At 42.5% G+C, this 27,777-nt stretch overlaps 1 protein-coding gene across 4 annotated transcripts in view; it reads right to left on the minus strand.

Moving 5' to 3' along the window:
* Positions 1-27,777, minus strand: part of INPP5A (inositol polyphosphate-5-phosphatase A) — a 234,576-nt gene that overhangs the window by 59,282 nt on the left and 147,517 nt on the right. For all 4 annotated transcript variants that reach the window (XM_033149334.1, XM_033149337.1, XM_033149335.1 and 1 more), the window contains exon 9: positions 19,327-19,411. In XM_033149334.1, the coding sequence (XP_033005225.1) occupies positions 19,327-19,411 (85 nt within the window). The remainder of the gene's footprint in view (positions 1-19,326; positions 19,412-27,777) is intronic.

The following is a 27,777-nucleotide window of genomic DNA, read 5'->3' on the forward strand; positions in this document are numbered from 1 at the left end:
AAATAAGCATTTTGTCAACTATTATCAGCTTACATGCCTATTTCATTTAAGCATCAACTCTAATCAAAGCAATATGAGGCACAAATATTACTTTGGGGGACAAAAAAATTAGAAACTAGAAATACCTTTTAAGAATGCCTGTTCCAGGACATGTTTCTCTGAACTATTTATCACGCTTAAACTTACTGGTCAGGTCACTGTGAAAATTCACCTTAACAAAAGATGCTGAATCTATTGAATATGTCTGCAGACACACATATTTCCTGTAGCTTTGTCCAGTTCCGAGCAAATGCTCCTGTGTGAAAAAACTTCCATACCACAACAAGGAAAAGAGGCAACACCTTTCGTATGCTAGGGAGGCTGGCTGGGTTTGGCGGACTAGAGCCAGATTTCGGAAAACATTTTCTCCTAAAGTATTATTTACATGGCTACCATCTTTAAAAAGTTTGGTTTTAAGAAAGTGTGATTCCTTAACCATAAATAATATTCTATAGTGCATAGAGAAATAATAATATATAAGTATACACACACACACACATGCCTGCCAAAACCTATCAGTAGCCAGGCACATATAAAGAAACAGATGTCTCCATATAATACACTTGTAGCTTTAGGAAGGTCAGTGTGTGGCCAGTTTGTGGTGGGACTGCAGCTCAATGGCAGAGAATCTGCTCTGCATACAGAAGGCCCTTGGCTCAAGCCCTGATATCTCCAGTTAAAAGGATCAAGTGATGAAAAAGTCCTCTACCTAAGACCCTGGAGATCAACTGTCATTGTGACAGTAGACAATACAGAACAAAAATGAACAGATAAGAACACAGGAGCCTGGCTGGATCAGGCCAATGGCCCAACTTGTCTAGCCTCCTGTTCTCACAGTGAACAAACAGATTGCCTACTACATAATTAACATGTATACATTATGGGTTTAAATAACTAATTAATTAAATTTATATCCTTCCCTTCCTCTCAAAGGAGCTCAGGAACACTTCAATGATATATTAAAAAACCACATTTAAAAAAAACGCACATACAGGATCCCATTCGCATCTAGAGGTACCACTGTATTTAAAACATCTACAAACTGTTAAAGGTATCTAAAAACAATAAAACACCCAAAACAAAATTTGAGAATAGGTGTAACCAAATCTTTTCTGTGGAAAGGCCTGGTGAAACAAGAAAAGTTTTCAGTGGGCATCTAAAAGAGTACAATGATTGTGCCCATCTAATGTTGAAGTATGTTTTAAAGAAGACTTGCCCATTTAAGAAACCCAGAGTGGGGGGGGGGGGGGAGAAGATGCTTCAGTTAGCCCTCCACAATAATGTTTGTGATTTCCATTCCCCATCTCAATCACACCATTGCTTCCCCACTTCCGCCTTTGGATAGTGGATACGTCCGCAGTAGAGTCATTCAATAGTATTATAACGTAACATATTTTGATGACCCGTGTGTGGGTGTTTGTGCATCTTTTTATTGAAAAGAGGTAAGTGGGAAAGTAACCAGGAAAGGTAACTTCTAATGGTCACGAGGCTGGCTGATGTCTTTCTAGGGATCAAAGGGGGAAAGAGAACAAGAGGGGCTTAGGAAGACATCTGTTGCATAGGGATAAGGGAAGAGCTCAGAGATATCAGGACAGTTGTGTAGTGGGTGGGTGTGTCAATGTGTCTATATCTAATTGTACACACACATACACCCTGCGTTGGTCATCCACCCACTATAAAAGAGGATAGACTGACTGTATATATGGGTGCAAGCAGGTACACTCCTCATTATATACTAGGGCTATGCAAAAGAATTGGACAAATCCCAAATGAAGAACCAAAGTTGAGCTGCTTTGGAAATATTTGGAGCTTGTCTGAGCTGAAGCACAGGTCTCTGAAATGCTTTGAGGTGCTTCAGTGATTCATGGTGCTTCAGAAAATTTTGCAGGTTCGTTTCCTTGGAGTACCTCCACAATGTATGCCACTTCTATAATAAAAAGATTTGTTTATAAAACTACAGGGAGGGAAGCAAATTCATTTTAGGTTTCCGCTTCACAAAAAACCCTGGACCTATTTTTGTGTAATTTGTTATGCTTTTATCCACTCTGGAAGGACTAATATGCCCACACATTTCATCCAATTCTGCCAAAAGGGGAAAGAAGTTCTAGCTATTTGATTCTATTCTCACAACAGCTAATGGGGGAGACATGAAACTTTGTTTTTCCATATCGGGTTTTGAATTCAAACCCTGTGCTGAACTAGACAGCTTTTGAAGTGCTTTGGACTTAATCTTCCTCTCTTCCAAAGTGGGTGTGAACTGAATCTTCTGGTCAATGCACACTCCAATTATTATTTATCATATTCCACATGTGATGAGGGATAACAAAAGAACCAAAGCTCATTGCTGCAGAGACTGCAGCAGGGACAGTTAATGTAGAGCCCTCCTGATGTTGTTAGGCTATAACTCCCATGACCATCGGCTGGGGCTAGTGGGAGTTGGGTCCAACATAATCTGAATGGCCCCACATTGGCTGTCCCTGGCCTACATACTAAGATGAAATGGAAAACAGATCTAGGTCTTTTTACGTATCTAAATTTTGAGAATAAGGAAAAAGGATGACCAGAACTAATAGGATACTAATTTTCTCAAGCTCCAAATGCACTTGTCAATAGAAGCCAGTAGAAATTAATAGGAAATAATAAAAGGCAAGCTGGGAGAGGCCAGTAGAAGGAAATGAATGGATTCAGCTGGGATTTCCATGAGGGTCATTACCTCGTACTTCCTAGAGGAACACACCATAAAAGCAAATGATCGTTTTCAAGAACTGTATTGGCATACCCCCTGGGTTGTTAGGGGAGCACAAGAAAAATCTATTACTGATTGTTGAGAATAACACCAGACTGTATAGGTCAAAAATTGACTGACATCACTCTGTACAAGCAGTATTGAGACACAACAAAGAATCTGTTGTGCTTCTAAGCTTATGGTGCATTGCAATGCAGTAAATGAAAAGCCACTATTATGAGGAGATGTTTATGTCAGTATCTGAAACAAATCTTCTTTTTCCTGGAATAATGCTGTCCTAAACTGTTAAGTGTTGCTCCGATAAACAACATGTGATAAAGATCCTATAATCCCTGCTTGCAGGACCCACTCTTTAACTCAACAACATGCTGAGTCCGTACAACATTTGTCAAAGCGTTCTCACTTAGATGTTACGACTTCCGTTAAGAAGTTGCATATGAGTTATTCTACCATACTACAGTTTATTTCTAGGAGCAACAAATAGGCTGGAAGAAGAGGGCACACTTCCTCTGGTTTTGTGGCGTTATCTTCTTTCCAATTCAATTAATATTTTCTATTTTTACCGGCTGTGTCAAGGTATGTCCACTGCTGTGGGAAATTATGATTCGGACAGTTTTAAGCCATTCAAACAACCTGTGGGACCACAGTAGGTACGCTGGAAGCTTCCCCTTCCAAACATGGAAGTTTGCTCGTGGGGAGTTGGGGTGGGCACCAACCAGTCAGTTGGGGGGTGGATGAGTTACAAGAGGAGGGTGCAGCCTTGTCATGTAGGCCAAAAAATGATTTTGAATGGACAATATCTTTCAACATATTGGAGGAGGAGACTCTAATCACGTGCCCTGCCCTGTGTGCTGCCCAGGTGCTAAATGGCTTCTACCTCCCTTCTTATGGCTCTGTCTCTTTAAACTGGACAGCTCTTCAGATAAGACACTTCTTCCCTAGAGAGGACTGCTAGCCCTTCAAATACAGAACTGTATTTTGTAAAGCAAGATGCACAGCCAACCTACTGTGGGCTTCTGAGGAATTGAGGTGGTCATGTCCATAAGCAGAAAGTTCAAAGGTCACAGCAGATGCAAAATATAGATGGTCTCTTTGCAGCTTTACTATGTTTTGTCCAGTGCCTTTTTTCAAGAGGCAGGGAAACAACCTGGGTCTCCATGTAATTGTTTTGAGCTCTGTAAAGTTTTATATTCCAATTTCTAGGTTAGTGAGAAGCAGCTGCCGGGAGGCAAGGCCTGTTTGCTAACAGAGCAGTCTCATTATACAGCTGAGCTCAGAGCATGCTGAATGAGCTTGAGATTTATTTATTTTTAGAAAAAGCCCCACACCATTAAAGAGGTAAGACTGAAAGATAATTTCATCTGAAGGTCTGAATTACGATGTTATGTGTCAGTGTGATCTTTCGTCTCTACAGTTTCCTTCCAAAAAGCTGTTTTACTGGTGAAGGTGGACAAAATCCATAATTTTTCTTTACTGGAAAGGACAGTTCAATAACTTGCTGATGGATAGGTATGCAACAGTGGAAACAGGCAATTAAAAGAAAGAAATTATATAAAATTTATAGTAGATTAGGAGTAGTAGGGGATAGAACAACCCAGGAAGCAAAACTGATGGGGGGGAGGAGCGAGAGGGAAGTGAAACAGTCTTAAATATTGATACACATTTGAAAACAATGGGATGAATAAGCTATTTCGCAATTAAGAAAAATGCACCACACTTGGCGCTAATAAAAGTATGGTGAACCATCATGCTTTAGATAGACCCATAATGAAGTAGCTGCTCTCGCTACAGAGACAATCAGGTATTTATTGCCCCTTCAGTGTATTTGAATCAACATGCTGGGTAGCAGCAACTTACTCCAACACACAGGAAAGTTGTAAACCAGACCAAGGAATCATCAGGTCCAATTACACCAGGAAATGACTGTCAAATGTGTCAGAATGGACATCTAAATCAAGTAAAACACATATTCAGCTCTTGCCAGTATAAAAATAACAAAGGCTGTCTGGAAGCCCTCCAGGGTTAGGTTAAAGTGATCCCCCATGACAGAGGCTACATCCCAATCAGATAATCACCTCAGACACGGCTGCATCAGCTCAGCCAGGTATCACATGACAACGGTAACTAACAGCTAGCCTTCATCCACATTCAGAAGCTACCCCCTTTGGTGTGTGTTCCAGCCACAGGCAACTGGCAGCTATGTGACAGAAGTCATAGAAACCAGCCCTGATATGTGACACGTCAAGTGAGCATACACTTAAAATGTGTGAAGCCATTACCATAGATACGGCACCACAGATTTCTCAATCCGTGCCTGCCACCTGTTGTCAGGGAGAAACTTGGGGAGATGACAGTGCCGAACAATCGAACAATTGAGTAACTGTTGTCAGTGTGCTGAACAAAAAGCAGCTCGCCTGCTTCCAGCAACCCACCCCCTCCAGCCATTTCTAAGCATGACAGCACTCTGGTCTATAAGCATTGTGCCCGGAAGACAGTTCCCCTAATTTCAGTGGACCTCATCCACAGGGCATGGGGCAGGGTGTAAGAATTCCTGTTATCATAACCAACAGCCAAGTGTGCTTTTTACTTTGGAGAAATTCTAAAACACGTGCCGTGATGAAAATTGTGCTTCGTGCATTTTCCTAAGAAGGAGAAAAGGCAAGGGTTTACATCTTCTCCTTCCCCAGATCACTCTTGATGCCAAGTCAGGTATGCCTTTTAAGGCCTCTTTTCACAAAACCTATGTTCTCTTTCAAATATGCCTAGTGAGGAATATATGTATTATATAGTTGAGACCAATAATAACAACGAGGAGGAGAATAAAACAAACCCAATGGCAGTAACACAGGAGGGGGGGAAAAAGCTTCCGAAAGCCATCTATCACAATCGCTGTCATCTAGGTGATGAATGGCAGGTGCGGCGGCAGCACCCAGCTCTACCCCGGATGGTGCCGAGACGATCGCTACTGGTACTGCTCTCACTCTTTGTCACCCAGTGCCAGCTGAGTCCCCAGCTGCCAGTTGCCACCATGCAAGGCATAAAACATACCCTTGGAACAATTGCAGCGGCACAGAGCACATCGGCTGCATTATTAATTAGTTTAATGACGCTCAGCCCTATTAGAAAGCATGCAGTAATTGTGTTTAATTTGTGTACGCTTTTAATTACGGCCACAAACGATGCCAGAAGTTGATCGGGAGTATCGTTCATATTCTGTTCTGCTCCGTAACCAGGTTTGTATTAAATCTGCATCTGAAGCAGGGGTGGGGGGAATTGCATGTTATTTCCTGCTGAGAGGAAAGTCTCTCTCTCTCTCTCTCTCCCCCCCCCTTTCCTAAATGGTGTCATCTTTCACATCTTGATGCTGAACGAAACCCCACATGCCTTCTGATAACTGTGTCCTCCTTTCCTGTAGCCACAAATTAAAAGCAGGTTTGTGACCACATGCGGCTAGGCCCCTCTAGGGCCCTGGCGTAAGCCCGCTCAAGAACGAGTCCATTCAAGCCCACTCTCCCTTCGTTGATAGAGACAGAAACAATGGCATCATTTAATTTAGTATTGCAAAGAGGATATGGCTCATTGGCCCGTCGTTGTTTTGAAGATGGATTTAATTAACCTCCAATGAATCTTGCCAGTAAGTGTGAGAGCATCAGAGTGGAACTGGATGTGTCAAAAAAGCAGCTGAAGAGATGGGTAATCAGCATTGCTGAGTCCAGTTCTACCCACCAAAATGTGTTCCCCTTAATAATAGTAGTAGTAATAATAATAATAATAATAATAATAATTGCATAACAATAATGAACTTTACAAAGAGGAGAGACAGGTTTGCACAAGGATTGTACACACTTCCTATGGATCTTGATTGAATAATTTTAAATAGTCAACAGAAAGTACAGGAAGGAACAAGAAAAATATAAAAACCCTTATTACATACATGCTGTACACATGGACAAGCAATTTGCCACCGGCAGAAAACAAACAATTACAATAAAAATGCTGTTAAGTAAACATGGTGTCCCTTGGGAAGGCGATTAAGCTTGGCGACAATATGAAACTCATCACAACGTCCACAGCCATAATTTATAATGAACATTTAGCAGGTGCCTCAGATGGACAGATATAATTTGCCTTCATTAATAAAGCCGTCCTTACCAGAGGTGATGTTTATACCTTTTAATCTAATAAACCTTCATCACATTATCATTGCACTTGAGGTCATGTTTGCAACACAGGACTCTATGAGTTAAGACCACACCAAACCGTTACAACACGGGGCAAAGGCAGGCTGTTCTACTGTTGTTTGAAAGGGTTGCTTAAGCCTTCTTGTGTCAAATGCCCCATGATCAGCACATACCAGCACCAGTAGAGGTGGGGGAATAGCAGGGGTGCTTTTCTTCACTTTGTTGGCAAAGCATACCATATTTTTCGCTCCATAAGACGCACCTTTTTCCTCCTAAAAAGTAAGGGGAAATATCTGTGCGTCTTATGGAGCGAATGGTGGTCCCTGGAGCTGAATTGCCCAGGGGCCAAAAGAGGATTGTGCTTTTTATTTTACAAAGAGAAAAGGAGGTGTTGAAAGGACCCTGCTCAGCTGCTGATCAGTAAGAGATCGGGAGAGAGATAAGAGTCCCGGCTCCCTTTCAGCCCCGCACCCTTGCCCAGGCCTCCATTGTTGAATGTGCTGCAGAGGGAGGTTGTTTGTTTCCCCAGCGACATGTGACTGGCTGATTAGATTATCTGTCTGGAAACTGTAGAAAAGGCTCCCTTTCCTTTAGAAGCTGCAGAAATGTGAGTTGAACCCCATTAAAACGGGGCTTTTCCTCTCTGCTTTTCTCCCTTTGCAAAAAAAGCTGCAAAACTTTTAGCTGATCCTCAAAATCCCAGGGCTTTTATCTTTGCAAAAAAAGCTGCAAAACGTTTAGCTGATCCTCAAAAAACAGGGCTTCTCCGTTTGCAAAAAAAGCTGCAGAACTTTTAGCTGATCCTCAAAAAAACAGGGCTTTTAGAGGAGGAAAACCAGGAAAATATTTTTTTTTTCTTGTTTCCTCCTATAAAAACGAGGTGCGCCCTATGGTCCGGTGCACCTATGGAGCGAAAAATACAGTATGCTTCCAGGAGACTAAATCAGAAAAAACTCCAACTTCATTAAATGGCATTGGTGGCATACAATCACATGTGCCACTGGAATTATATTACCAGTGATAATCAGAGATGCTGGTTTGAAACATTATCCCATCAAGAAGTAGAGATGTTGTGACACTGGTTACAGTGAAAACCTCTGCATGTTACTCAGTAGTTAAGTCCCACTTAATTCAACTCCCAAGGAAGTGTGCATAAGATGACACTGTGCCTAACGGCCGTAGGGTAATTACCGTGAACAGAACAAATCTTGTGGTACTCCCAGCCTTAGTTGTGAGTTTAGTGATACTCCTTTTCTGCCAGTAGTGATGATGATGATGATGATGATAATACCTTTATTGTCAATGTACAAGCTGTGTACAATGAAATTAACCAAGCCTCCCTCCCCTCCACACAAACACTCAGTCTCATTGCACTCTGTGTGCTTGTCGCACAACACACCAACCCCGAAAGTCAGTTGCACTATATTATTTTCCATTCAGCAGCCTAACAGCCAACAGATATAAACTGTTTCTTAGCTTGTTGGTACAACTGATTATACTGTACTTCTATATCTCCTGCCCGAGGGTAGAAGATTAAAGAGGTGCTGGCTGGGGTGTGAATCGTCCCTGAGATTTTTTCTCACTCTCCTAAAGCAACGATCCCTTGCGATGTCATCTAGCCGGCTCAGGGGACAGCCCATGATATCATGTGCTGTGTTCACCACCCTCCGTAAAGACTTTCTGTCCGTGGCTGTCAAGCCAACGTACCACACTCACTTTCTATTGTGGACCGGTAGGAGGAGGTCATCCATTGTTCTTTTGCAAGACCCTGAGAAAATGGAGTCTCTGTTGGGCCTTCCTAACCACCTGAGTTATATTGTTTTTCCAAGTGAGGTCTTCACTAAGGCAAACTCCCAGGAATTGAAAGGAAGAGACTCTCTCCACACACCCCCGCCCCATATAGAATGGGGCTAGTTCCCCTCTCTTCCTCCCAAAGTCCAACACCATCTCCTTTGTCTTGCTAATATTTAGGTGCAAGTTATTCTCTAAGCACCACGTAGACACTAATGCTAACAACTACAGTAAGTTGTGACCACCAGTAACAGTTCATCTGCTGGTGCTGACCACAGTGCCAGAGTAGGCCCTATAATGGGCTCTAACTTGTCTTTGAGTGAACTCATCATGTGTTTTCCTCCACCTGTGTTCCTCTTCCAGCTTGCTTCATTGCCCCCAGCTCAAATGCACAGCAAGGAGCCACAAAAGCACTTGTGCGCTCTGAAGACAGCATTTGGTGACCATCATGTCAACTGCTCAAGTTTTCTGTCCGTTCCTGAAAGCAATGGGCTTAGTTCGGACTAATACCAGTCACCTTGTGTTGTTCTTTTGGGGGCAGGGGTAGGCAGAAGCAATCCAACCTCCCACCCCCTAGGCAATCTGAAGCAGCTCAGCTCCAAGACATCTGCTATGGGCGAGAACTATGCTTCAGAGAAACCATTTTGCACCAGTACTGAGTTATCAGACTCCTCGTTACCCTTTCCACTGGAATGACTTCATCTCATTCTTTAGAATGTGCACAACATAAAGGGTGTTCTTAGGGAAGATCATGAGGTGGGTGGGGACACAAGCAAATGGTTTTCCGCTGCCCTTTTGCACAGGATCCAAAGATTTGTCACAACAGTTCTTCTCTTTAGTGCAAGGACTCACCTTGACTTTACTCGGTAGGTAAGATGGGCTTGGAGAGCAGTTGATATGTGGGCAGGGGGTTCTAGTGGGAATTCAAGTGGTTCTAGTGGGAATTCTCTTGCTATGCAGTTTTGTTCTACATCACTGGTCATTATTTGAGGTGCAAAGAGCACACCAATGAGAGCATGAAGGAAAGAGGGGACACAAACTACCTTAGAGGGTGGGGGAAGGCAGCTAGAAAATGAAAATGGAAGGCAACAACAAGCGTCATGGAGTAGCTGCTGAGAATAAATGAATAGGGAACTTTCCCATCGGACGTGCCATTTTAATAGAAGGCCTCTCTTTCAACTGCTTACAGATGGATAATAGGATATAAGTAATTTTGGCCTCCATTAATTTACCATTTCTGCTGGAAGGGAGACCACCTCAGGAGAGCCTGGTGACAACATTAGTATCCACACCGCTGTGCCTTTTGTTCAGTGTGAAAGGCTGTTTGAATAGGGGTCAACTGTAGTCAATTCTCTCTGTTTACCACAATTAATTGTTCTTTGCTGGAGGCTAAACAAATCCCAGAAAATACTTCTGCTCCAGAAACATGCAACAAAGGTGGGGTTTTTTGGGTTGTTGTTTTTTAAATGACACTGGCACAAGATGCCAGACAATAGAGAGCTGGAAATGCAGTATTTCATCCTGTACAATATAGGGTGCCTATGTGAACCCCTTTAAAAAAGGACCATAAAGTTTAAGTTTTAAATCCATGTTGCCACTTTTCCTTCAAAAAAACACATCAAAACTGATCCACCCTTTAAAAAAAATAATTATATTAAAAATAAATAAACCTCTGCAAAGTGACAATGCATGATTTGTTGCTGCAAAGCCCCAGTGTGGAAGAATGTATGAGCAAAAGTGCAGGTGGTAGTTGTTTTAAAAGGTTGCCCTTACCATGACTCTTAAGAACTCATACCATAAACATGTACAGCATCTCTCAGGTTACACATTAAAGCTGCAATCTTATGCACTCCCAATTTTGAAATGCACATCACCACTTTGGGGCTTACTTCTGCATAACTACGCACAGGATTGGGCTGCACATGTGTAAGCACATAAGCATGAAGTGGTGTAAGTCAACTTCTTCATTTAAGTGTCCATTCCATTGCAAGTAATATGGCAGGGAGTCCTGATAAGTAGAGCCAAAGGATACACTGAATCCAGGAAGGAGGCGTGAGAGCTCAAACAGGGTCCTGGAGTCTTCCCTCCTCATTCCCAAAACCTAGTTAGTCCTTTCCCAGCTTTAGGAAGAAGGTAGGAGAGCTCTAGGACCCTGCCAGAGACTTGTATCTCCTTCCCAAAGCCCAGCACCTTGCTTATGGGCTGTGGGAAGGCAGCATGAGGGCTGGGGTGTGTCAAATTTTAGCCTCCTCCCACAAGAAAAGGCAGTGTGCGGATTGCGGGTTCCATGTCAAAGTACTCTTGTGGCCCACTTGGTATGAAAAGTTGCCCTAAACACCCCACTGTTGAGCAGACAGGTCAGATATCAAACTTTGACACCTCCGCATGATACAGGAGACCGTGGCCGTCCTAATATAGATCATCGGCCTTTCTTCAATTTGCCACACTTGGATCAAAGGCATTAATGATCCTCAGAAAGGCATTAGATCACTTAATCTTTGCTACATAGCAAGACTGGATGACATTTCCATTTGTAGATTAATATGACATTTTCAACTATGAAGCTTAACAACTTATTTTATTGAATTACTGCAGAAATAAATTAGCATACTGATATAATAGTTTATTATGGTTCTGCATATGGGGGGGGGAACCCACAGTGACATTAATCTATCAAATTGCTGAAGGATAAATAGTTTTGAATTGTTGACTGTATGAAACATGATACTGACCAGATTTAATCAAAAGCGGTGGGAAACAGAGCATGTCTACCTATCTGTATTTCCTTCAGAAACAATTTGTGCTGCCTCATGTGCAACATAGATGGTATCTGTCTAGGATCATAGAAGCATTATGGTCCAAAGCAGTTAGGTAGGTGAAGTGAAGGAAGACCCAGTAGCTCAGTTGGTTAGAGCATGGGGATGATAATGCCAAGGTCATCCATTGTTCGATCCCCTTATGGGACAGCTGCATATTCCTGCATTGCAGTGTGTTTGAGTAGATGATCCTTGGAGGTCCCTTCCAACTCTACAATTCTATGATTCTAACAGTTGTGGGTAAATGAGGGTACCTTTGTTTACATACAAAAATGGGACGTGATTTAGGCATTCACCCAATGAAAGAAATCTAAGTTGATAACAGTATGAGGTTTATCTGACAAATTCATCAGTCATATTTGCACAAATACTCACATGTATTCAATCAATAGTTTACCTCTCAGCTAATAGCCCCCTTTCCTTGCCAACCTGACACCTCCAAGAGGCCAGGGGGTGAGGATAAGCAATGGTGCCAGCATATCAGCTTTCTGAACAGCTAAGTCTGTGACTCCTTTTCCCCATCAATGTAGCCTGACAAACAGCAGGTGCCCATTTGGAAGTGTGCAGTGGGCAAGTTGGGGGGGGGGGAGGGAACATCCCTTTTAAAAATGCATTCAATTAAATTGGGTGCACTTTATAAAATTTTGGAAGGTCTTTAATTAATCTCTTAGTTATTTTGTAGCCGGGTCAGAAAATTCATCATCAGTTGATTGGCATTTCATGTAACAAAACGTTTGCCAAGAAATAAATGAGATTTCCCGACTTTTGGGAGTCACATTTGCCCTCTGTATGCTTTTTGAATGATAGATAATTAAAGGGATGGTGATCCACCACCCTCCCCAACCAATTACATTGATGCAAATTGATAATTCAACATAAACATCTAATTAAGTCTATTTGGAATGTCATTTGTAACTCAATTCCTGTTAGACCACCAAATTGATACAAAGTAGGGCGGTCCAAAAAAATAGAATGGGGAGATGGGGAGAAAGAAATAAGAGTGAAGCTACTTCTTCAAGGATGGGTGGAAGATGGGATGGGAAGAGAATATGGCACCCTAGAGGTTGTCACCTGATCTGGCAGGTTGCCTCTGAGGAGTCAAACAAACCTTTAGAGCAGAGATGAGGAACCTGTGCCCCTCTAGGTATTATTGGACTACAACTCCCATCATCCTTGCCCATTGGCCATGCTGGCTGGGGCTGATGGCAATTAGGACAGGCTCTCTCTATCCCCGGTTTAGAATCTTCTCTTAGGGAGCTCCTGTAAGTCCCTCTGCTCTTGGGGCTCCACATCCTACCTTTCCCCAATAGTTCGTCATCTGAAGCAGCATTTCAACTGACCCCACAGCTTTCTTACCTTCTCTCAAAATGAAGTCATAATGAAGCTTCCATACTGTGCCAGTAATGTTGGATCGTTTACATCATGTTGGTCAGCCAAATCACGAGAAAGACTTCACTTTAGTCTCAGCAGCTTTGAGGGAGGGAGGGAAACTAGAATGGGAAGTCCAGACAGCACCTATTCAGCTAACTCATGTGGTGTTCCAGCATTGCAGTGCAATGAAGGAAGCCCCAGTGCACTAGCAAAAGTCCTTGCGCAGGCTTCTCATAGTGTGACGCATTAGCTGAACTGTGCCCCAAGAGTCTGAATTTGTATAAGGCCACTTCTTATGTTCGTGGCCACTTTGAGTTGGAAGCCTTTAAGAGCATGGCTATTAAAAATTATCAGATTATTAAAAATGGCCAGGTCCTAGCTTTGGTTCTGCTGTCCTACTTAACGGTACCACTTTCACAAGACACAATGCCACGGGATTTCATAGATGCAATTATGTCCTTGCGTAGTTAGCCAGAAGAAAATCTGGTGACAATTGCTATTTTTATTATGCATTTCAGTGCCGGAATGCCTGTTTTTATGTCTTATGGTGAAACAGAAAAGCAGTTTCAAAGGAAGTTGCTTGGTCTGAGTAATGGATGGGACAGTTTTAAAGAGAGGAAGCAATACTCTGTTCCCACCCCCACCCCACCCAAAGCAGCAGAATGGAAAAGAAAACCCAGGAAGCCAGCTAAAAACATGCCTTGTCTCCATCCGTAGGACAAGGAGTTAACCTGATCATCTCTGCTACAGTGGAAGACCATGCAGAAAGTCTGATTAGCAATTCCTAAGAGAAGAGACCCACCCACTCCATGGAAAAGTTGCTGTTTCCTGCTTCATTGCCTGAAGCACTATAGAAAGAAAGGCCAACCCCCTATAGGTCAAACCCCACCCTCATGCCAGGCAAATCAATCAAGGACAGCTGCTCTAACAAATGCAGGGGAAAGGGCACCTCTGCATGTTAAAAGCACAAAATGACAGCCAGCACTGGACACCAATGTGTAGGCAGCCTTACAAATTTACAGACAGGGGTTGTGACCCTTCCACTGACACTTCCATACATTCATGTGAATTAAGGGGGAAAGGAATGATTTATGGGACTAATTCCACTGCCAAATTTACTGTAGGGAACTATCTTGAAAACAGCTGCAAAGGTTTGCAGGTTGGGCCCTGGGTTCCGATTAACGAAATGCAACAAGAAGCAATAAAATGCAGAACTCTAATCAGCCAAAATATTTATTTATTTATTTAAAAAAACCACCTTTGCATGGTCTATTAACAGGCATGAAAGAAGGTAGGGGATAAGCTGTGTCCTCTTTCTCTTTCTCTCTGTGATTGACAGAACAGAACTCCTTGCCTGCTGAAACAGAGATGCTGCACATTTAATTCACTCAACGTTGGTGAATCTATTTTCATTTGGCTTCCTATGAAACAGCTGACAATCTTTCTGCAGTATAAATGCAGTTCTTCCCAATTAGCACCTGCAGTTCGGCTTTAATAAATGGGAGAAGTTGCAGAGCTAGGAGTTCTCTAGTTGCATTCAAGAGATTCCCCCAAGATACAAGCACTGCAGTAGCCAATATGGTTCTCCTCCACATGTTGTGGATTACAATTCCCATATTATTCTCAACCACTAGCTATACTGGCTGGGACTGATGGGAGTTGTAGTCTAAAACACCTGGAAGGAACTACGCTGGCAGCTCCTGAACTAGGACAACCACTGTTAAGACAACACTTATCAACTGAGCACCAACTGATGGGATTTCGATTCAGATCTTCATCTGACGTTTAAATGAAGGGGCTATTGAGAAGTAAGAAGTGATAACAGGTAACTTGAAACTTAGCCACATTAAACTTGTGTGAATTCAGTGCCGAAGCTGCTTGGGTGGAAAAAGATGGTGGGTGCTTGGGAAAAAAAGACATTGGCAATCCTACTGGCCATTGAACTCAATGTTTTGACTACACACGAATTTGGCTATAGGTGTGATCCCCGCAACGTAACCCCAGTGTAAGTTGAGAGTTGCCTGCATCTCATAGGATCAGCATTTAAGTTTTGTGGAGAAGTTGTCTGGCTGCAGCAAAAGCAACATACAAGAGACCTGGGGTATCTGCCTTCGGAAAGACCCATTCCAATTAGGGAAGCTGTTGTGTTCCCCCGCCGCCGCCCAAAAATGTTGCTGCTGCTGTACAACTTGTGTTCAAACGATGCAGAAACAAACGGAGGTTGCGTCACAGCAGTGCATACTTAAGGGTTCTGCCCTTAATCCGCGAACTGGTACAAACAAGGAAAGCTGCTATGCCCCCACCAGTGCAAACACAGCTGGAGCAGCTACGATTAAAAGAATAATGAGCTAAAACCTCCATCTACATTATCTGAACTGTGACAGAGTAGATACCAATTAACAGTGGGCTAGAGGATCCAGCCATTGATTAGGTGTGCAGGGTAGCAAAGCAATGAAGTGATGTTTATTCTTTTAGTCTGTTAATGTAGTTAGGGAAGACTGGTGATTTACCAGAAAGCTTTTAGCTCCAAGTTAAACTTTGGTGGCTTATTGCTACAGCAACACACTGGCCACTAGAGCTAACAATCTGGCAGATGTTTGCATTACAAAGGGTGTCCCCCCTCTCCCGCCACCAGGGAAATTATTCCCATGTCAATTAGAGCTACATCAAGTCCTTGCCAGGAATCATCAGTGAGAAAACAACAGGTGGATATTTCTTTTTTAAACTGCTGTTTGACCCTTGACAAAACTTTGTATGTTGCTTTGAGTGCTGCGCTGCAGCTTACGGATGTTTAAAATAAAGACGGTTTTCTCTGTGTCGTGCAGAGAACGCATCTTGCTAGGTATTTGACACCCCACCACACAAAGATGCCTGCCCCATGCAATATTATGTGTTTGGGTTGTAGCGGTTCCCTACGGTGCACAAGAAGTGTGAGTGAAACCCAGAGAGTTAGGTGAGATGGGAAAAAGTGCAGTTGAAAGATTGTAAAACCCGAACTGCAGCTGATTCAGGAGAAATTTCTTTAACCAAATACTACATTTGAAAAGGGTTTTAACAGTCTTCTTGTTAAAAGTAAAGTCCCCTCTCCCGTCACTCTAATCTCAGATCTAGGAAAATGCCCACCCACAAACTATCGCTTAGGATGAGCTTTGGGGCTTCTCCACTGGATTTGGTTTTCTGCTCTTGATCCACAGCCCACAGCAGCCTCCAAATAAGTAGGGTTCCCCCTGGGAACAGCTACTACCATGGATCTTCCTCTTCTTCTCTGTGCGTGGTGCTAGCTGGCCAAACCTCCTGGCTCCTTAGCAGGCTGTTCTTCAGGTGCACAGGAAAGGATAAAGTTGGGATCCACCTGTGAGCTTGCGGTAGTCCTATTGCTCCTACCTGCCTCCTCTCCACAGCCTCCAAATGAATTGGCTAGCTACCCCCTTAAGCTATCCTTCCAAAGAGCAAGCAGGTACGATCACATACTTAGCACTCCATGAGTGTGCTTCTAGCAAAATTCTAGCCTTGAGTGTTAGATGTAACAACTACAAATGACTTGATAGGACAAATAGTTGACTTTTTCCTTTCCCTGACTGCTTAAAATCTTCTATCTTTTGATAGTAATATATATATTAAGCTTTTTAGCATTATATATATATATATATATATATATATATACACACACACTAAAAAGCTTAATGAAGTTACAACACACAAATCAAGTATAATTCAGATGACTAGGTATTCTTCCAATTGTTTAGCACAGGAATGGGAAACTTTTTCACCCCAAGAGCCACATTCCCTATTGAACAAGCTTCCAGGGGCCACATGCCAGTGGTGAGCAGAGCCAGAAAAAAAAATGTGGGGAGAGAAGCAATTGTGAAGTTTAACTTTGTGCAACAGGTTAGTTTCCACACATGTCCACACAATCCTTTCTATCCCCCCCACCCCCAATTAAGCAAGAGCCAGACAAAAGATTCCAGCCAGACAAAAAACCGTCAAGGATATACAGAACACTCACCCACAAGTATTGCTATATTTATTTCAAAGAGGCAGATCTGCAAACACATTCCTTTGCTGTCTTCATGGAGATACTGCAGTTCACATGTATGTGTGCTCTGCACATACCTCAATGATTGTGCAAGGCTCTATCTAGACCATCATGACAAAGATCCAGTTCCACGTTTTATAGTTTTTGATTCATTTTCAGTTTGACAAGGCACATTATGTGACCTATAAGTGCATTTCTCAGTCTCCTTGACCACCTATGGGTCTCTCCCGTGGATAGTGGAACAGAATTTCATAGCAACAATGATTTGTCTAATGCTTTGGAGAAGTCTTTTCCCTCCTGCACCTAAAACCCTGAATGATGATTTATTGCTTCTTAATTACAATTTAATATGGCCAATAAGGTGCCAGCTGATTTATGTTACTCTGTATGAGCATAAGAAAATCTATTTTTGAAACAACCCATATATCTTCTCTTTCAGTAGCCCTGCTGAGAATGTCTTTGGAAATATACTGCCCTGTGTTGCTGTTTAGGTAGGCAGATGTAATAGTTCAATGCATCAAATTTGGCGCTTGGGTCTTCTTGTATTACCGAAACGTTTGGCAGAATCATTTCACAAGGAAATATTTCCAAATGGGTGGAACAAAGAGGTGAACAAGAGGGGGAAATCTTTTACAGCTACTTGCATTCACGAGAGAAGAAAGAGCTAATTTATAGGTTACCTTCAGAGCTTGGACAGTATGACAAAGCAGCATTCGCCAGTTGGCTCCAGTGGTAACATCAAATCAGTAACATACAGGGACACTCACATTACTTTAACAATATGTGTACACAACAGTTCAGCTGCATAAATCAACCAGTGTACACTCTTTCACACTAACTAACACTTGAACATGTGTAGAGATGCCTTGTACCTTATTCAGTGCAGTGTATGAATAAGCCTACAGGTAGGCTGAATAATATAGTGGCTCCATCAGGTCCTTCAACACTACTTTTGCCCCAATGAAATCTGGTTTAGCCATGTTACAATCGTCATGGTAGCCCTATTAAAGTACTAAAGGCAACACATGAGGGCTTAAAAGGGGAGAGGGCAAAGATCCTGGCATCACAGCGCATCCATGCACACCTCCCCCTTCCCAGGGAAGACTTCTGCAGGTAGAGAAGTCATCATAGGAAAATCCCCCTCTGTGCACATGTTTCATGCCTCTTGTTTTGTAGCTGGAGGTAAATCATTAGTCTTTTTCCCAGCACAGTAACTTATGCCATTTAACTAAATGCATTCATGGATAAAATCCTAGCTACAGGGGGAAGTTCTGGGCTTGGCTTCCTACAGGCAGGCTCTCTCTTTCTCTCCCTTCCCATTTGGATTGTGTGAACATATGCCAGCAGCATGTAGAAGTGATACCATCACTCCTTTCTTCCACAAATAAAAATAAAAAGGGGGGGGGGGAGGAAAGGTGGCATGGCTTTTCCTAGAAGCGCAGTCACCTGCCAGACTGGGAAGGCAAACTTGTTCCTGGCAAGCAGGCAAGTGAGTTCACTGAATCCTCCCCATTTGGATTCCCAGGAAACTTTAAGGACCCTTCCTTCTGGAGGCTCTCTATAAAAAATGTTACATGATCACAATGCAGGTTCTTCTATTAAGACGTGTAAAAGTTTGATTCATGCACAAGCTGCACTCTTTGTCTCTAACCTTAGATGTATGGTTGCAGCATAACATTAATTAATGTTCATAAAGCACTCTGGAAATGAAAATAGCCGCATCAGGATTAGAGAAGGTTATTAGGAGGATTTCCCATTATAGGAAATTTGTTGTGCGATTCTCAAGCCGCCTATGATTTATCGCAGGGAGGAAAAAGGGAAGGGATGAGAGGTTTGTTCTTTTTAAAACAAATACACCCATTTTAAACCTAAAATCTGAGCTGAAATTTCTGTGGAATGAAATTTGGGGAAAAGCTGTGTGGAAATTATTCTTTGTGGGAAACTCAGGCCAATTCAGGAATGTCAATACTAAAGAAAATGTGAACTGTGAACCTGAAAGGTCTTTAGTTCAAATCCCACCTCAGCCACAAATTCACTAGCTGACTAATGTATTGATATCAAACTACACACAGTCTAGTTCTGACCCAATTATAGTTATCTCCAATCTCCAGAGCTGTGCCAGAATGATGTGGTCTTTGGGAGCCCTGGCTGAGTGGCAGCAAATTCACTACCCAGAACATCTATGCTGGACTTCATGGGTGGACTGGTAGCGTTGGAACAGCAATTAAGGAAACCCAGATGGAACATTTTTTATGGCTGTGACCAACTTGGTCTATTGAGCATTTTTCTGCAAGCCTGAAGAATTTCCAGTGGGGTCCAGATGTAAAGAAGAAAAGGAGGTCCTACCTCTACCACTGACTTTGCATCCAGTCGAAAGTTGAAATCTCCAAAGACAAAATATGAAACTCTCTCAAACCGCTGATCTATAATTCTGAAAAGGCACAATAGGGGGGGAAAGAATTAAATGCAGTATGCTCAGCTGTATGTGAAAGAAAGGAATCTGTAAAGCACCTTCACTTTAAAAACAATACCCAAAATTGTAACTGCAAAGAGATTACATGTGCATGCGCACGGCTCTGTCACTGAAACCCTGCCAAGGTCCTGGTAGGAAGAGGGTCTGCAAGGTGGTGCTGGGCAAGTGCACAAGTTCCTTAGAAGAACTAAGGTAGACTGACAGGGAGAGGAAGACTTGAGGATTGTGGGATCCACTTGGTGGGATCCAACCAAAAACCCACACCTGGCAACACCAAGCTTTCTTCATTTCAGCATTATTCAATTTAGGGTGGTGGTGTGGTGCATGTCATTCCATTGCTGATATTGTTAAAACAATCCAGAATCAGAAATCCTTGTTGATCTACTGAAATTCAGCCAGTGATCTACCAATACGGCTGGATCTAGCTTCTGCACACCCTTGATTTAGGATGCCTGGAGCCAACCTGGAGGAGCTTCTCTGCCACTGAAAGAAAACGCTGATGAGCAGGTGCTCGTGTCTGGATGTGTGTCTGCATGCGACCAGATGAGTTTACCTTTTTCGTTGCTAGATTAGGCAACAAAAAGCGTAAAGGCTAGCCACTGATGTGGACAGTGTCTCTTGTCACTTAGCCTCAGCCCTCCCATCAAAAATACAGTGGTACCTCTGGTTACGAACTTAATTCGTTCCGGAGGTCCGTTCTTAAGCCGTTCTTATCCCGAGGTGCGCTTTCACTAATGGGACCTCTGGCGTGCAATTTCCATTCGCATCCTGGGGCAAAGTTCGCAACCAGAAGAAGATACTTACAGGATAGAGGAGCTTGTAACCTGAAGCTTTTGTAACCAGAAGCGTTCGTAACCAGAGGTACCACTGTAGAAGCACCAACTGTATCAGGCAAGGCAAACAACTGAACATAAATAAACTAGCTTCTTGCAGGTGCTGACTGAAGTTCATTATTGTGAAGAAATTTGGAAGTGTAGGCTGTCACAAAATGTTGCAGTGTCGAGTGCTCCTGTTCAGAGTTCCATCCATGCTATACTACTGCTACTCCTATTAGTAGTAGTAGCAATATTACTACTAGTATAACTAGTATACCCCCCCCCCGAGTATATTCCTTAGGAATGAACCTCAAATTGAAGTAGGCAATTTTGAAAAGAGATTTATGAGATTTTTTGAGGTGAAAAATATGATGATGCTACGGCTTTGGAGTAATGTAGAATATGGTTTCTATGACAGTTTTGACACTTTAAGTTAAACAACGACTACATGAATAGTTTTGCTCCTGGGAAGGCTACCTGTTGCAAAAAAAACACAAAAAAACAGGAAATCCTGAAGACGTGAAATAAATACATTGAACTGGCCTACTGCTTAGTAAAATAATTTGTGTTAAGCAATTTTCTAGAGGGGGGGGCATCAGAATATGCTGCCAGATTAACTCGATCTGCAGCCTTGCTTTGAGTGATCTCAGAGAGATGAATGGGTTTGAACGAGTAGCATATGAAAAGCATGTACTCCTTTAGGTTTTAGCAGTTAACAACTATAAATCTCGACAGCTCATCAAATATCAAATCTATTCAGGAGGGTGTTCCCCTCCCCAACTGACCAGGAGAGCTTTAGAAGTTGCTTCATTGTATTCCTGCATTACAATTTCCTTTTGAACATGCCATGAATCAAAATTTCCTATAAAAGGTTGCAATTAATCACCCAATGGAGTGATAAATTTCAATGGTGTAAAAAAGGAAGCAGCCAAGTCATGTCACCAGCATTAATTTAATGTTTCACAGTGGGAGGATCTGATTCTATTTCACATAGTTCTTATCTGATGTCCGCATTGCATTACCAAAAATACTGTAATTTATCTGCAAGACTTACAACCCAGTCCTATGACGCTACCACAACCGATCAAGTTAAAGGAGCCCACCACTAGAATGATGCCACCATTTGCTGCTCCATCTCTTTGGGCTGGTATGACTGCTAGGCAGAATAGATAATGCTGCTGAACCAATGCTGAATGTAAGGCAGCTTCCCTTGCCTCTGTATCCTGAAACCCAGGAGAACATGATCACTTCCTCCCAAGTTTCCAAGCACTTCCACTTCATCAATCAGTTCCTCCCTATTGGTGTGGATCAGGTCCAAGATAGATGACCCCCTTATTGGTTCTTCAAACTTCTGGGAAATGAAATTGCCAGCGATGAATTTGTCAGACCTTGGCAGAGTTTGAGTCCCAACAGATATCAGGGAAGCTGAAGTCACCCAGGATTATTATTTCTCTCCTTTTTGAATGTTTGGTAATCTGCTCTAGTAAGGCATCATCCAAGTCTTCTGTCTGGCTTGGCGGTCTGTAGCAGACACCCATAGTAAGGTCACTGTTCCTCTCTCCTACAATTTTTACCCATATACTTTCAATCTGCTTTTCATGCTCCAGGTCATGGATTTCTTCATAAGTGTACACATCCTTTATATGTAATGCTACTATATTTGAGTTACTTGTGACATCAGCAACCAGACTAAGTGACATAATGCCCTCCAGGGAACAGTGACTATTAACATTTTAACTGATCATGCAGGAAGAACAGTCAAAAATCACCATTAGGAAATGCCATTGGGTTGCTTCAGCCACAACACACCAAACCATGGTTTGTGAACAAGCTTGAAGACCCCCATGTCCACAGTACCTTGCTATGCTTCCATCCGCTCCTTCTCTCCTTAGTGCCTCAGTTTCCTCCCTTTGTTCTTGAATTGAGGAAAAACTATGTTGCTTATAAACCTGGCTGATTAGGTGACATGCAAACCACAGCTTGCTTGTTTGAATGAAATGAGAAACAGTGGTTTGCTTTAAAGCAGGAAGGGAAGCCAGAAACAGTGGGTCATGAGGGGAAGAAGAATGGAGAAGTGGTTGAGCCTGAGGGTACTTCTGGCCTTGTTGATGTAGAACCAACTCATGGGTTTGGCATTATGTCTGAATCAGCCCACAGCCAGAAAAAGTGTAATTCTGCAGTTTAGTCTCGACATTCCATGTTTTTAAACGTATCTGTCACATCCAACATATGCTTTGTGAAGTGTTTCCATAGGTGAATATGGGAAGGGGTGGGGGCAGGATGGAAAGCAACCATCTATCACAATTATGATCCACTTGCTTGCTGTTGTTAGATCTGTGATGGTGCCTTCCCTTCTTGTTCAACAATGATTCACATGCCACATTAAGTACGCTTACTCAGTTCAATATTTGCAGCAACAGCTGTAGCAAATATAAAAATCCATACTCAAAACTGACTAACTTATGAACCATAAAACTGCAATATGAATTCCTGACTTTGACCCTCGGTAAATTACAAGTACTGCCTGAGCTCAGCATAACTGAGAGGCAGTCTCCCATGCTATGCCCCATCCACAAATTTCCCTCCACAACTCCAAGACTTGCTTTTCTAAAAAAAGAAAAATTTGAATGAAAGCTGAAGTGAAGGGTACGTAAATGTTAAGAGGTTGTAGGCAGCTGACCAGTTTATTCCATCATTTATACTAACATGGACATAAATGGAATTTCAGAGTCACAATGCACTGATGGAGTTCATTTCATGACAAGGGCCTCCTCAGTTATTACCTGCAAAGAGGGGAAATGAGTAGCAAGGGGCTGTGGGGCTGCCCTTTCAGTATCACTAAAAGCTTGTGTAGGCAACTAACAAGTGGTTGCTTTTGCAACGGCGAGTTTCATTTGCTCATGGAGTCTTCTTGCGTGACGTAGATTGCTGATCTTGCCGGGTTCTAAATCACTCAGGGAACTCCATGAATACAGCAGTCTCCCCGCTGCAGAAGTGAAATACAAGCACCACAACAATAGGGGGCAAGGGGAAAGGAGCAGCCCTGCAATTCCTCGATACTCACTTTCCCCTTTCATGCAAGTAACCACTGAAAAAGGCAAATCATGAATACAGTAGTTTCAAGGCACAGGGAAGGGGGGGAGGGAACCTTTCAAATTTATCTCAATGGATGAGACATCATAAAGCGTGCTTGAAAAGGAGATTATGCTGATGTTGCCGGTAAAGAAATGGAAGAATTTCTAAATCATTACTCTAAATGGAACAAATCAATAAGCCCTTTAAACACAGATATGCATAATTTCTACTTAAAACTGAACACTACATTCATTACACTGGAATCCCATGCTTCCTCCAAGGTGATTAGGTCGGCGTTATCTCAAATTAATCTCAGCATCCCGCTGAGGAGGATTAGGGGGAACATAAGAACATACAAAGAGCGCCCAGACCAAAGGCTCAGTTAGGCCAGCATCCTGTTATCACAGTGGTGAACCAGATGCCTACAGGAAGTCTGCGAGCAAGACGTAACTGCAAGAACAGTCTTCCCACCTATGCTCTCCAACATCTGGCACTCAGAAGTGTATGTCCTTTGATATGGACACCAGCCATTGGCAGCCATAACCCTCCATGAATGGATCTAATCCCCACTGAAAGCTGTCTAAGTTGGTAGCCATCACTACACCTTGTGGTAAGGAGATAGTGGCCATCCAGAAGCTTCATACCAGAGTGGGCTACTGAAACCGTACCTCTGTGGCCCACATTTTAGCACTCTCATTGTGGCGCTTAATGAAAGTGGAGTCTGGTTTCCAATGGAATTCCAGTTTTCAGGACTTACTTGCAGCCCATACTGCTTTGTTCAAGTGGGAAGAATATACACAGGGTGATCCATCACTGCTTGGGAGTTGCATTCATAATCTTACTTTCCAAAGTCTTATCTTCTTTTAATTTTATTATTAAGACCCACTATCACAGTCACATATTCACTCAAAAGCCTGATATGCCTTAAGTTAAGGTTACCTGGAAACAATTCAATTCACCAAGGCTATAGAAGAAAGGCAAAACAGAATCATATCAGGATTTGTGTATGTTTCTATCTGTTTAGAGCTGTTACTTGTCTGAATACATTTTGCAAAACAACAATAAATGAATGAATGAATGGAAAGAAGGTGCGGTAGAGGGTTTTTTTGGTGGGGGGAGATGGCTACTATTGTTCCAAGGGTGGCCAATATTTTTCCTGGTTTTTAAGTGATTAAAGTTTTACATTAATAATTGATACTTTAGGGCTTTCCTTAAATTAACATCAGCAACAAAAACCTCTCTAAGCAAATAACTGGCGTTTGGGAGTTCAAACCCTTTCAGAAAGTTTTATTATTAAAAAAATGTCAGAGGAATCTAGTTATTTAAAAGAAGAAGTAAGAAAGAAGATGTAGCAACTTTAGACAGCCAGCATTTTACTATTTTCCCTTCAGTACTGACAAGCTGGGGATGGGAAAACATTTCAGTTCAGAAAAATGCAAGCCTTCCCAATTCACACTTCCAGAAGCAATACATGAATTAAAGCATAGCTATCCTTCAAAATTTGCATTTCTTTGATTTTTACAGAAGTTTAGTATCAGATATGGGTACAAAAAAATGCACATATATGGGAAGTATGCATCTAACATAAAAAGTATTAAATTGGGGGGGGGGGGGTGATTTAAAAAATCTGTGTATTGGGCAAAACAGCATGCAAAAAAGTGTTCATTAGGAGAAATGTGTGCTAAAATGCTAATGATTTTTCAGGACTTTTGAAAACATAAATCACAAGCCAGTGTAGAAAATGTGGTGAACTGAAATTAACAATGGAAAACTGATAGAAAACTAAATTGACAGATTCACTCCTATTTATACCACAATCTAATGCATGTTTAAAGGTAAAGGTAAAGGTACCCCTGACTGTTAGGTCCAGTCGCGGACAACTCTGGGGTTGCGGCACTCATCTCACTCTATAGGCCAAGGGAGCTGGCGTTTGTCCATAGACAGCTTCCGGGTCATGTGGCCAGCATGACTAAGCCGCTTCTGGCAAAACCAGAGCAGCGCACGGAAACGCCATTTACCTTCCTGCCTGAGCGGTACCTATTTATCTACTTGCACTTTGACATGCTTTCGAACTGCTAGGCTGACAGGAGCTGGGACCGAGCAATGGGAGCTCACCCCGTTGCGGGGATTCGAACCACTGACCTTCTGATCGGCAAGCCCTAGGCCAGTGGTGGCGAACCTTTTGGAGACCGAGTGCCCAAACTGCAACCCAAAATCTACCAATTTATCGCAAAGTGCCAACACGGCAATTTAATATGGGATAATAATTAATATACTGTAATAAAATGAGTGGGGGGCTGCCCTGAGTTGTTTGGGGGGGGGGGCTTGGAACATAGTTGTTTTTTTTTGGGGGGGAGAAAAACACTCACACGCCTTATAAACGCTTCCTATGGCACGCGGAGCAGAAACAACACATAGTCTCAAGGATCGCAGGCAGCAACCAATCAACGAAAACCCTTGACAAAGCCACCAATCACGCAAACTACAGCCTGCTGGCTGTAAAAAAATCCCACCAATGGCCAGGGGCGGAGGGGGGGGGAGGCAGGAATATAGCTGCTTTGGGGAGATAAACTGCTTCTAAGCTGCTGCCGGCCGGGTGGGAGCAGTTTACTCATAAGGAGGCGTGGGGGGAAGCTGCTGCCCAATTTGAAAACCCCAAACAATGGCACTGCTGGCGTGATGGCGCGTGCCAACAGAGAGGGCTCTGCGTGCCCACTCTGGCACCCGTGCCATAGGTTTGCCACCACTGCCCTAGGCTCTGTGGTTTAGACCATAGCGCCACCCGTGTCCCTTTTATGCATGTTTACGTATGGGGTCACGAAGAGTCGGACACGACTGAACGACAACAACAAATCTCAGTGCAGTACATTTAGGACTGAGGTCTGACTTACAGTATTAATTTAGTACAACTTTTCTGACTAATTTTCAATACATTAAAGGCTTGCCTACCTATTTCTTCATATGCAAAAAAGTGAAAAGTGATTAAACTCTGTTCCATAAATGCCACTCAAAATTTGCAGCAAGGTGGTTTAAGATCCATAGGATTTTTTCTGGCTCCTGCAATATGTATTTTATGCCCTCAAGTTCATATCAGCGTTTCAAGGGAATAATAAGACAAGGAGAGATGCAGCCGGCTTTCACCGCTTATTCCCTCAGATACTGCTACCGAGATGGACAGGATTTTGGGGAGGGGTGATGGAAGAAGGAAGCAGTTGCGTATCAGCCCTGTGTGTGTGTTGGGGAGCTGCTGAACATGATTCAGTGTGACAAGAGGCACAGTGATCTGGCTAAACCATTTCTCAGCACACTTTGTAAGGAGGATCAGCTGCATTATTCCTTTAATAGCCATGTCTAATGCAATAGGCTAGCGGGTTTTGTCCCGAGTCAAGGTATCAGCTGCAGGTCAGAAGGTAACATTCTGTTTACAAGATTATTTCCTAAAGCACTTATCTCGCCTTCGGTGTGAAAAGTTGACTTTTCTGTTTGTAAGGGGGCCAAAAGAATTGAAGGAATGGGAAAAATTAGCTACACTGGGCTGGAGCTGAATGGCATTAAGTGGGAGGTCTGAGAAGGGCCTGCTGTGGCTCTCAGCAGGATACCTTATTACCCACGTCATCGCAGTTCATTCAGGCAAGCAGTAACAGTGTCACCAACATTCCCACACAAAGACAAAGTTCTTCACACAGTCTATAAACATGCTTCCCCTGGCCGATTCATCCTAGCTTGACACCAATGAAAAGGGGGTTCTTCTCTCACTCTTTTTTTTTAAATGAATAACAAAACAAAACAAAACAAAAATCCCAACCTCAGGCCAAACAGGATGAATGGAAAGAGAGAGAAAAAAAGAAAGAAGCAGCATTGTCACGTATCTAGGGAATAAACAATTTGGAGGTCAACATTATTTAATTCGCACAGGCATGGAAATTGTATGGAAAACTTGGGAGGCTAAAGATTAATATTTTATCTACTCTCATGTTTATACGTCTACTTTTCCGAGAGCTGGCAATTCCCACCATGGGTGTGCTTTGTGTACCAATGAAGGCAGTGACGTTAAACAGTGTTGCAGGGTAATTTGATGTTAACAATGAAAGAGGGGATACACAGACACACACACACAATGAAAGGACACACACACAAACACACACACACACACACACACACACACACACACAGAAATAATAATGAGCAAATATTTAGTACGAAATTCAAGCACACAAGCAAAGCCATTGCAAACTCAGCAGCGACGCAGAAAAGAGTTTTAACTCTTTTCAAAACATATTTAAAGGGAGCATTGTAATGTTCTGAAAGTCCCATACTGCATATTAAATCTGAGGACTCTACTAAGGCAGCTGACATAGAAAGGTACCTTGACATCTATAAAGTTCCCTTTATAGAAGAGCATGGCAATTATATTTTTTAAAAAAATTAAAAAAT

This window comes from Lacerta agilis, chromosome 5 (genome assembly GCF_009819535.1).
Source record: "Lacerta agilis isolate rLacAgi1 chromosome 5, rLacAgi1.pri, whole genome shotgun sequence".
Lineage (NCBI taxonomy): Eukaryota > Metazoa > Chordata > Lepidosauria > Squamata > Lacertidae > Lacerta > Lacerta agilis.